At 49.6% G+C, this 12,057-nt stretch overlaps 1 protein-coding gene across 1 annotated transcript; it reads right to left on the bottom strand.

The window, feature by feature from the left end:
- Positions 1-3,220: 3,220 nt before the first annotated feature.
- On the bottom strand, positions 3,221-11,730 carry snap29 (synaptosome associated protein 29). The gene is made up of 6 exons (XM_048996888.1): positions 11,610-11,730; positions 11,066-11,325; positions 9,642-9,835; positions 9,338-9,423; positions 9,127-9,234; positions 3,221-4,005 (listed from the first exon to the last, which is right to left on the bottom strand). Exons 2-6 carry the CDS (start codon positions 11,315-11,317, stop codon positions 3,845-3,847), a joined length of 801 nt encoding a protein of 266 aa, XP_048852845.1. The 5' UTR covers positions 11,318-11,325; positions 11,610-11,730; the 3' UTR covers positions 3,221-3,844.
- Positions 11,731-12,057: the final 327 nt, after the last annotated feature.

The raw sequence follows: 12,057 nt of genomic DNA, 5'->3' as shown, positions 1-12,057 counted from the left end.
GCTTCATTTATCGGTAGAAATTATCATTGGTGAAGACACCTGGTGTTCACCAGCTGGAACTGTCTAGTCCATCATTTAATTTAGTCTACAATTAGATTTTTTAACTATACTCACATGCAACTGAAATTCTATGTTTTTAATGGCATTTCAATGATAAACACTATTCTAAATGAAAGTGAAATCCTGGAGGAAACCCCATGATAACATGGGGAGAACATTCAAACTCCACACACATGTGACCATGTGAGACTCGAACCCGGGTCCCAGAGGTGTGAGGCAACAGTGCTAACCACTGCACCACCATGCCACCCCTGAAAATGAAATTGAAAGTAATATTTTCTTTTAATATGAAGCTTCTTCATTAACAGATACTAACAAAACTATGACATCAAATAGAATTTATTATGGTTTAATTTTCTTATGAAATTCATACAGACAATAAAAACGAACAAACAAATGTCACTGCTTACCAGTTACGTTAAATGCTTTAGTGCAGCTCTCTGCCTACCCACCCACCTTCCAAGCTGCCTATTCAGGGCAGAATTATGGTGAGCTTGCAGCATTTCCCATGCAGCTCTGGGTGCAGGAAGGAGATGCTTTGTGCAGAGTGCAGCTCCATCACAGGACATTAATGCCATTTCCTCATTTCGTCAAAAGCCTTTTACCATTTTCACAGCAATTTACATTTACAACCTTATTAATGAAGCGCATATTTCAAAGCAACTAGCCTTACAGATGTTACGGCATTCTATGTATTTTTTTCCTTTTCCCCTAATTTTTATTCTTAAGCATATATAATAATCTGACAGATCACGCATACAGTCTGTATGTGATTTATTCGAAATGCAGTGTTTTTGCATATGTATTGGTGTGCAGTCTGATACCTGTGTATGTTTATAGTAGTGGAGCAGTTTTTTCCTGGCATGTCAATAAATACCACAGAAGCAAAGCCTTCTGTTGCAGTAATTACAGCGTAAATGCAGGGGCCTCCTATACACAGACAGACAGACAGACAGCGATCAGTACACGTTTGGCTGCATTCTTTGCGGTGTAGCAGCTTGTCAACTATCTTGCGTGAAATGAACATTTTTGAGACACACACGTTACTGGCCTGGCATCAAGTGTTATAATTTTATGGCTTTCAATGAATCTTTTCTCCGGATTAAGTTGTGCTTATTTGGAAAGCAACTGCAGAGCATCAGTAAGCAGATGAAGATGTGGGACCTGAATGCTAATATCATCTGCAACAAGTTTAGTCATTATTCCAGCATGCAGTGTCACGTATGTGCAGGTGAGCTATAAAGATGTTTTGAATAGGTTCATTTAAATGACAAAAAAGCTACAACACTGCAGAATGAAAAAGTACTTGCACTCTAAATGAAAAAAATCTACCATTATCAGAGGGAGACTCGATAGAAGGGCTTATATTCAGAAATGTAAACTTCCTGCTTTCTGCTTGATAAATAGTATTTCTGTGGAAGTTTCAAAATTAATCAATATGAATGTGTGTTACCTCCTAATTTTAACATTTTTTAATTGAAAATATACATACCTGTTGCTTTTGATCCATTACAATATATTTCAATAATTCATGTTAATGTAAAAAAACATACACTTTGAAAGTTTTTGTTTAAAAGGGTGCATCGCCAATAATGTTTTAAAGCAGAATATGACTGACTGCTGGCGTGAAAGTGATTCTGACACGAGTCTGAGACGCACCCAAGCTTATAAACCGGTTACACTTTCCCGATTCCTACATAAATAGACCCTAAAATGTCATCAGATCTTCATGTGAATCCTCAAACCAGATAATCCATCCCTCAATTTTCCAAACTGCTTATCCTACTGGGTTGCGGGAGGTCCGGAGCCTATCCTGGATGCAATGGGCATGAGGCAGGGAACAACCCAGGATGGGGGGCCAGCCCATTGCAGGGCACAATCACACACCAGTCACTCACACATGCACACCTATGGGAAATTTTAGTAACTCCAGTTAGCCTCACCTTGATTTTGGACTGTGGGGGGAAACTGGAGTACCCAGAGGAAACCCTACGACAACATGGGGAGAACATGCAAACTCCACACACGTGACCCAGGCGGAGACTCGAACCCGGGTCCCAGAGGTGTGAGGCAACAGTGCGAACCACTGCACCACCATGCCGCCCCCAAACCAGATAATGAAAACCCAATTAAACAAACACTACAAAATGTCTTTCTATCTAAGTGCAGCACACGTCTCACTAACCTATGACATGAAGATCAGCCTTTGTCAGTGAAGATCCAGGTTTATGTTATTCTGAGCAGGCGTCCCACACTCACACCTGACTGTCCTCCCATTGGCTGAAACACCAGACTAATTTGCCCTATAAATGAACTGAAAATCCTACAGGTTCAGATACTTCACAAAATATTTCTCAATAGATAAAGGAGATGTAGCGTATAGTGTTTTGCTGAACTGGGCTTCCTCTATGTAGTTTAAGGACTTTTGTAAAAATCTGGTCACGTTTTGGGTCACAACTGTACTGGCACCACTGTATGCACAGTACCCCCCCCCCCCCCCCCCCCCCAATTTTGCTTCTCTCTATTTCAGGAGCTGCACTGGCGGCAGTGGGCTTATGTCAGCCATTGCTTCTGAGCATGACTTACTCATTGTTGGAGCCAGGACTCATGTTTCAAAAGGGCAGGAAGGGCCGCCGCTGGCCCAATGCCTGATGAACCCTGACGGCAGTCGTTTCTGGGATTACTGGACCTGAAAGGCAGCAAATTCCAGCCTGACTGCTGTTTGCTCACATGAAGGCAGCTACACAGAGCTGTGCTGCATGGGATCCCATAGACCAACAAGGCCACTTCCGATGGTGCTTTGGGGAACTCCACCCCTCAATATCTCTGGAACTTTCCCTCCTCTTTCAGGACTAGCTATACAACAATACAGGAGTGAAAATGAAAAATCGAACTGAAGAATGACCATGATGATACTGTCTTCACACCACAGAGGCATGGAACAGACTTGTCTGGGTGCCCCTAAAGATCATCTTTTATGTCATCACATTGTTTATTGCATTTTACATTTGTTCATTTGTGTTAAAATCGGTCCCAATAGGGATGACCCAACAGCAGTTAATTTACCGGTGTAAAATTTTGCACTAATACCAACTAGTGGTACTACATCGTATTCAAACCAAACTCATTACTGCTTAATCAACAGCAGTATATCTTGACATTTTGATCCATCTTATTTTATTCCAGTCAAAACTGACTTTCCATTTTCAACTTCTTTTCCAAAAGAATTTCTGATGCATCATCACTGTCAGGTGACCATAACATATGGAGAGATAAGGTAATGGCAGTCTTTAGTTAATGTCAAGCGTGAATATTCAGCTTTCTGAGTAAGAAATAGTAATTCTTTACTAAAGTGTTTATAGCGATACTTACAAATGACAGTTTATAATGCTACTGCAAAGCATATGAATAATGAACCAGTGGTAAGGCATTGTGCTATACAATATTTCACAAAACTCCAAACAAGTGATTCTTTCACATTACATTAAATTTCTTTCGAGTGTTTTACACAGAGGTAAAATTATGGGTATTGGATAAAAGATTTTAGTCATCTTTCACACACTTTGGACCTCTATGGAAGCAAAGTCGACAATAACCACTCTACTTGAAATTCCATCTTCACTGGCTTTGGAACAAGTCAGGCAAGATATAAAACATATTTGAAATACAGGATGTGGTTCAAAACAGTCCTGTTTTTTTTTTTTTTTTTTTAAAACAAAAAACAAAGTAAATCCTTATTACTGCCCAATGCAGAACTGAATATTATTCCAGATGGGTGGCATATTTATTTTAGATTTTTGATCTGCTGGTTTGTGGCTCTGATCTTGCTGTCGGTTCTGTCCACTTTGTTCATCAGGCTGTCCAGTGTGACATCCTGGTCCTCGATTTCTGTCTGCAGTCCTAGTCCCAGGTTCTTCAATCGACTAAGACCCAAGCTCATGTCGTCTGTGAGGGTAAGGCAAGGATCAACAAATAGCCTAACTGCAACAAAAGTGGCTTTAACTCACCATACGTGCTAGCAGTGCTCATAGATGTTTGATCTGTGATTATTTCTATGTTTAGTCAAAATTGGTGAATGGCTCTTTTGTAGGCAACGTTTTTTGGTGAAAGGGCAGGACTTATACCCGTTTTAATATATAAAAGCTGGCACTTAAACCTGCTTGGTATGGGGCAGTTGTGCAGCGTAAAATTAAGAAATTAAATTAGAAGTGAGTCTAATATCTTAAATTTATAGTACGAAAAACTCAGTAAAAAGCCTGAAGAAACTAAGCCGGTAAACCCGCTTAGTATTACACTGCTCTGGAGGAAACCGACACAAACACAGGGAGAACATGCAAACTCCCCACACAGAGCAAGGGATGGGAATGAAACCGACACAAACACAGGGAGAACATGCAAACTCCCCACACAGAGCAAGGGATGGGAATGAAACCGACACAAACACAAGGAGAACATGCAAGCTCCACACACAGAGCCAGGGATGGGAATGAAACCTATAGAAACACAGGGATAATATGCAAGTTCCACACACATAGCAAGTGATGGGAATGAAACCGACAAAAAAACAGGGAGAACATGCAAACTGTCATGCCCTGCTCGTTGGCTCCTCCTGTGTGCCACGCCCCCTGCCTACCCACGTGTTTTCTCCCGATTGTACCCAGCTGTATCTAGTTCATTTGCTCAGTCCTGTGTATATCAGTCCGTGTCTTACCCGAGTCCAGTGTCCGTCATTGATGTCTGTTGCCGTCCTGTATTCCCTGCCCCGGATTGCTCCTAATAAACCCCTGTTTTCCCGTATCCTGCTTGCCTGCCTGCTCCTTGCTCGCTCTGCCCGCTTCGCCCGACCGTATCCCGTGACAGAATGACGGACCACAAAAAGAAGCGGAGAGGGAGGAAGAGAGTCCCGCAGGAGACGATCCGTCTCGGCGCCTGCTCGCTCTCCAGGCTTTGGCTCCCGACAGGGGATGAGAGGGAAGTACCCGCCCTACCTCCAGCCCGGAGGCTGACCACACGCGACCCCGATCCCGTGTGGAAGTACTGGTTCTCCAGTGAGGACGAGGACGAGGAGCCCTTCTTCTACCCTTACCCGGAGCCGGAGGCCTTTCTTCCGCCGTCCGTTTTTACGGACGTCGCGCCGCCTCCCGCCACCGCTAGGCGCCAGCGAAGGAGAAGGAAACCGGCGATCGCCGATACAGAGGACCTCCCTCCGCTGCTCGCTGCAACGGCCGGACCCGAGGAGCTCCCTCCGCTCCTGCCGCCCGCGGATCCCGCTCCCGTGCAGCCGCCATTGCCGGCGGACCCCGCTCCCGTGCAGCCGCCATTGCCGGCGGACCCCGCTCCCGTGCAGCCGCCATTGCCGGCGGACCCCGCTCCCGTGCAGCCGCCATTGCCGGCGGACCCCGCTTCCGTGCAGCCGCCGCTGCCTGCTGCAGCTCCCGGGCAGGCGCCCCCACTGCAGCAACCTGCAGCTCCCGGGCAGGCGCCCCCACTGCAGCAACCTGCAGCTCCCGGGCAGGCGCCCCCACTGCAGCAACCTGCAGCTCCCGGGCAGGCGCCCCCACTGCAGCCAGCTCCAGTTCCTGACCGCGCTCCAGTTCCTGACCGCGCTCCAGTTCCTGACCGCGCTCCAGTTCCTGCAAAGGCGCCCCCACTGCAGCCGCCTGCTGCAGCTCCCGGGCAGGCGCCCCCACTGCAGCCGCCTGCTGCAGCTCCCGGGCAGGCGCCCCCACTGCAGCCGCCTGCTGCAGCTCCCGGGCAGGCGCCCCCACTGCAGCCGCCTGCTGCAGCTCCCGGGCAGGCGCCCCCACTGCAGCCGCCTGCAGCTCCTGTCCCTGACTGCGCTCCTGTCCCTGACCGCCCTGCTGCAGCCGCTTCTGAGGTGCCCCCGCTGCAGTCCCCTGCAGTTCCCGGGCGAGCGCCCCCACAGCAATTGCCTGCAGCCCCAGTTCCTGATCTCGCCCCAGTTCCTGATCTCGCCCCAGTTCCTGATCTCGCCCCAGTTCCTGATCTCGCCGCAGCCGCTTCCGAGACGCTCCTGTCCCCGCCTGCTACAGCCGCTTCCGAGGCGCCCCCACTGCAGTCACCTGCAGTTCCAGGGCGAGCGCCCCCACGACGGCGGCTTGCAGCGCCTGGGCCGGCGCCCCCACTGCAGTGTCCTGCAGTTCCAGGGCGAGCGCCCCCACGACGGCGGCTTGCAGCGCCTGGGCGGGCGCCCCCACTGCAGCATCCTGCAGTTCCAGGGCGAGCGCCCCCACGACGGCGGCTTGCAGCGCCTGGGCGGGCGCCCCCACTGCAGCATCCTGCAGTTCCCGGGCGGGCGCCCCCACGACGGCGACTTGCAACGCCCGTGCCGGTGGCCCCTCTGCAGCGTCCTGCAGTTCCCGGGCGGGCGCCCCCACGGCAGTGGCTTGCAGCACCTGGGCCGAGGTCCCCACTGCAGCGTCCTGCAGTTTCCGGGCTGATGCCCCGGCAGCCTGACCGTGTTCCTGTCCCGGCGCCCCGGCAGCCTGACCGTGTTCCTGTCCCGGCGCCCCGGCAGCCTGCAGCAGCTCCAGAGGCGCCCCCGGCAGCCTGCAGCAGCTCCAGAGGCGCCCCCGGCAGCCTGCAGCAGCTCCAGAGGCGCCCCCGGCAGCCTGCAGCAGCTCCAGAGGCGCCCCCGGCAGCCTGCAGCAGCTCCAGAGGCGCCCCCGGCAGCCTGCAGCAGCTCCAGAGGCGCCCCCGGCAGCCTGCAGCAGCTCCAGAGGCGCCCCCGGCAGCCTGCAGCAGCTCCAGAGGCGCCCCCTCCGCCTGCAGCAGCTCCAGAGGCGCCCCCTCCGCCTGCAGCAGCTCCAGAGGCGCCCCCTCCGCCTGCAGCAGCTCCAGAGGCGCCCCCTCCGCCTGCAGCAGCTCCAGAGGCGCCCCCTCCGCCTGCAGCAGCTCCAGAGGCGCCCCCTCCGCCTGCAGCAGCTCCAGAGGCGCCCCCTCCGCCTGCAGCAGCTCCAGAGGCGCCCCCTCCGCCTGCAGCAGCTCCAGAGGCGCCCCCTCCGCCTGCAGCAGCTCCAGTCCCTGTCCTAGTCCCCGAGGTGGTCCCGGACAACTCCATCTTGGCTCCTCCCTCTTCGGAGGTGGAGGAGCTGGAATGGGACCCCTCGGGGACAGAACTTGTAACCCCTTGTCCCTCGCCCCGGCGACATCGACCCCGACCTAGGGTCGGCCTGTCTGTGTCCCGCAGGGGAAGGGGACACAGACGCAGGGCTGGGGTCCCGCCCGCCCTGCCCCCTGGCTCGCCCTCCCTCGCCTGCGCTCTGGCTCGGCTGGCGCCTGCGGGTCCTGGCCCTCCGGGTCGGGCGTCGCCTGCGGGTCCCCCTCCGAGGCTTCGTCGCCCCGCCTCGCTCCCCTCTCCAGAGCCTGGTCGGTCGCCTGCGGGCTCCCCGACGGCGGCTCCTCGGTTGCCTGCGGGGCCCCTACCTCCGGCCCTCCCCCAGACGTCGCCGCCTGCTGCAGCTCCCCCCTCCTCCGGGCCTTCGCCGTGGGCCCCTCCTGCTCCCTCGTCCCCTTCCCCGGTGCTCCCTCCTGCTCCCTCCCTTGCCCCTCCGCGGGTCCCTCGCCCTGCCTCCTCGGCCCCTCCGAGGTCCCCTCCGGCTCCGGCCTCCCGGCCGCCTGCGGCCCCTCTGGCTGCCTCCCGTCACCCGCTTGGGCTCCCTCGGGCTCCCCTTTGTTCCCCCTCCTTGTCTCCCTACGCCCCTGCCTTTGTCCCGCCTGTCTCTGCCCCTTCGTTTTCTGCTCGCCCTTTCGTTCCGCCCGTCTCTGTTCCTTGTGCCCCGGTGTACCCGCCTTGCACTCCTGGCCCCTTTGTTCCTCCTGTTCCCGCTGTGTCTCCCTTCCTGGTCTGTCTCTCTGCTTTCCCGACCCTCTGTCAGGTTTTGTCCTTTGTCTTGTCCCTGGCTGTGTTTTGTGCCTCGGTCCTGTTTCCTGTCTCTCGTTGATGGTTCTGGTTTTTTTTGCTCCAGGTCCCGGTTCCCGTGTCCCGTCTGTCGCCTCCTCCCTGGCGCGCCCGGTGAAGCGCGCCTTTGGGGGGGGGGTTCTGTCATGCCCTGCTCGTTGGCTCCTCCTGTGTGCCACGCCCCCTGCCTACCCACGTGTTTTCTCCCGATTGTACCCAGCTGTATCTAGTTCATTTGCTCAGTCCTGTGTATATCAGTCCGTGTCTTACCCGAGTCCAGTGTCCGTCATTGATGTCTGTTGCCGTCCTGTATTCCCTGCCCCGGATTGCTCCTAATAAACCCCCGTTTTCCCGTATCCTGCTTGCCTGCCTGCTCCTTGCTCGCTCTGCCCGCTTCGCCCGACCGTATCCCGTGACACAAACTCCACACAAAGAGCAAGGGATGGGATGTGAACCTCCAATGTGGGAAGTGTGCTACCCATGGTTATTAAAGGTGGATTGTTGTCTTTGGGAAAACAACAACAATAACACCAAATCACCTACACATCCGCTTAAAAACAGTGAAAGAAAACCACCCAGTGGAAACCTGTTCTGAGAACATGCACACTGTGCACACAGAACCAGCTACAATTGAGACCCATAACCAGGGACTGACATAACCGGTACGCAAATACACATTCACCTTTAAAAGCAATATGTGCAGCAATTGATTAATGTAACAGCGCAAATATGTACCTATTTTAAGTGCATTTGTGCCGATATGAAAGAAATTACTGTGCATTTTAACCTCCATACCACAAATGAAGTACAAATTAGCATATACAGTTTAAAATGCACGATAATTTCCAGTCATATCGGCGCAAATGCACATAATATACGTATGTATCCACGCTGACACAACAATCGATTGTTACATTTATTGCTTTTAAAGGTAAATGCGTACCAGTTATGTCAATACCCGCCCACAACCCTGGAGCTGGCAATGCAACAGTACCACCTACTGGACCAGTTGAGGTATTACGCAATACAAAATGTAAAATGTGTCTGAATAGTAATAACAGGCACAATTAGCCACAACTGTGGAATTCTGACATTTCCATTATATACGGGACAGATACAGAATCCTTTTCCTTCAAAGATCATACCCAAATTGTCATCCAGTTGTTGGTGAATAGCTCTTAATTGCTGGTTCCTGGGGTAACCATTCTGGCTGGATATAGATTCCTCAGGGGAAATCCCAGAAGCTCCAAACCCTTTGGAAGAAAAATTAAACCAAAGTTCACATTAGGCATAAAAAAAAATCTCACCACCATTAAAGCACAGTAACAGCACTGCCAGACCAGAGAGATTCCCCACCCGAAGTGTTTAGCTTCCTCATGTTGGGGTGACTCTGTTGATATTCGTCTTGGTGCCCTTGGCTCTGACTGAGCGCATCCTGCAGTCTGGAAAAGATGATGAAATCACACCAGGGCACCCATTTGTCCTCCCACAGAAAAACAGCAATTCATCTTGCTACTATCTGCAGTTATTTCACATAATTTTCAATTGAACGTATATTTTAAATTCGCAAAAAGTCTTTTTAAATGTATTCTGGTGAAACAGCAACCCGAGAATGACTTGGAGGGGCAGCATTTTTAGCCTGGATGTCACAGGGCCGTACTTGCTGCTGGGCTGATATGCAACGGGCTGCTCAGGGGCTGCATTGGGCTCTGGCTTTGCTTTGAAGTAGTTGACGATGCCTCCCCAGACGCTCTTGATGGTGTTTATGTGTCGCTGACTAGTCTTCAGATCCTCGTCCATGTTGTCCACCATTCTCTCTGTCCTCTTCAAAACCTCACCTTGGCGTTTGAGTTCCTAGGGAATGCAGAGCACATGTGTTTAGCCAAAAGAAACATTTCACTTTTAACGGGCTTTCAGAGGCGTTGCCATTTATAATCCCACCATTTTAGCAAGCACTGGTAGTATGTAAGGTGGTTTGATCATCATTAGACACTATTACAGTGTTCCTCCAGAATTACTGCCAACCTTGACAAAGAGGAGTAAGAAAGGTTATTGAAAAACATTGCGTCAGTTATGAAGGTCAACACACTGTTGTCTCATTTCATTTGTGTATTTTCTACTCTTTTCCATGCAGATGAATGATTATGGAATTTGGCATTTATGTCACGTCACATATATCCCTCCAATGAAACAGTAAACAACGGATGATCGCTTAAGAGTTTCTAAACACAGCAGAACATAAAGTATAAATGGGAACATGTTTCTATTACATGCTGTTAAATAAATTTGATACTAATAATTTTTCTTCAATTAAACCTTTTCTCAGTTAAGTTAATTGACTGCAAACACAATTTTTCAGAATGTTTTTTACGCATCTTTACCAAGGGTGTCAATGACTCTGGAGGCCACTGTATATAGAATAAGAAAATCTTATAATATATGGAAGAGCACAAATGTTCAACCCTGATCCTCAGTATTACTGACATGACTCTGCATGTGTTTGAGATTTTAAAAAGCATTTGATAGACTCATAGATAAGATTATTTACCATCTAATTACCACAATTGCTTCTTTAACGCAATTTTGAACAGGTGCAGAGCAGAGACAAGTATTCCCAGCTCTTAATGGAAAGAACAGTTGTTGTCTTGCACCTCACAATAATACAGTAACCGAATGATAATTCTTTAGAATGATGTATCAGCAAAGAAGCTAGAATCTGAAGACCAGATGCACACTACCGTCAATGCTTCTACTACACGACCTAAATAAAGAAAATGATTAATCAGCATTGTTTTAACTGTATTTTAGAAGAAAACCTCAGGTGAAACTGAACTGTAGTCGAGTTTCAGTTCCCAAGGTTTGGTTTCAGGTCCTTGTCTTAAATAAACGATTTTTCATTAATTTCCCATAAAAAAAACAAAGAGAACCCGCCCCCTTCTGAGATTACTATGTTTGAAGGAAAAAAAACACTTATCGTTATAATAAACACACAATTATGTAACGCACAAAGAACCTAATAGGACTTCTTAGTGTTTCGGCGTCAGACATCTTATTTTGCTATCCAGACGTGATCGCGCCCCATACCTCCGCAGTGTCTATCCCCATCTTTTCCGAGTCGTAAATCAGCCCTAAGGATCGCTGGCTGCTGTCGACTGCCGACTGCGCTGTCCTCATAACCTCCTGCTGCAGGTACTTCTGGCGCCTCTCGGCTTCGCTCATGTGGCTATCCGCGGAGTCTTCATAGCCCCTGCCGCGCCCGAAATCCTGGACCCCATCATCCTCCTCATCATCGTCGGCGGCGAAAGGATTGTGGTTCTTGGGATAGGCTGACATCATAAACTACACTGTCCGTTTAGAGAAGTATGTAGGAAACATACGTTAGGAGTTAGGACAACAATGATCAACAGGTTAACGAACAGCAAGCATATAAAATGAAGCTAACAGCTTAATGTCATTAGATTTCTGAATGTCTTAGTTGGCTTGCTGACGGGGAATTCTGCCGTGAGACAGGCGGAAAAAAACACTAGTACGCAGATAAAACAATAACATATCGTCGAGACACTAGAAGCAGAAGATATCGCAAAGCAAATTTAACGAATTCTTTTAATTTAAACCGAATGATACTTACCGTTTAACCGCTAAGTCCTTACTGCAGGTTTCATGAATTCGCTTCATCCAGAATGACTTCCGGTCTCGTTCTAATGACGCGCGTCATGTGAGTCGCCAGTATCCGTATAAGCGGCCTGTAGTTTTTTCCCCCATCTTACATAAGATCGGTGCGATAAATATCAATTGAACGATTTCTCAGCGGCTGAAGGGGTCTGAAGTTAAATACAGACGCAAACCAAAATTTTCAATTTCACAGAAAATACTGCCCAACAACTGTTTGATCCAGTAGCTTAATATTTGTTCTTTTCTGGCTATAAATGTCTATTTATTCAAGATGACAATCAACGTTTCAATTCATACGAATTAATTTGGCATTTCCAAGTAGTTTCATAAATGTACACTAAACCGCTGACTGCTGGTGTGTTTTTAAATTAATTGGTTAGGTCTCACAAATAACTTTCTGCTTA

This window comes from Brienomyrus brachyistius, chromosome 2 (genome assembly GCF_023856365.1).
Source record: "Brienomyrus brachyistius isolate T26 chromosome 2, BBRACH_0.4, whole genome shotgun sequence".
Classification (NCBI taxonomy): domain Eukaryota; kingdom Metazoa; phylum Chordata; class Actinopteri; order Osteoglossiformes; family Mormyridae; genus Brienomyrus; species Brienomyrus brachyistius.
The sequence above is the reverse complement of the archived record's forward strand: the minus strand, read 5'-3'. Positions and strand labels throughout refer to the sequence as shown.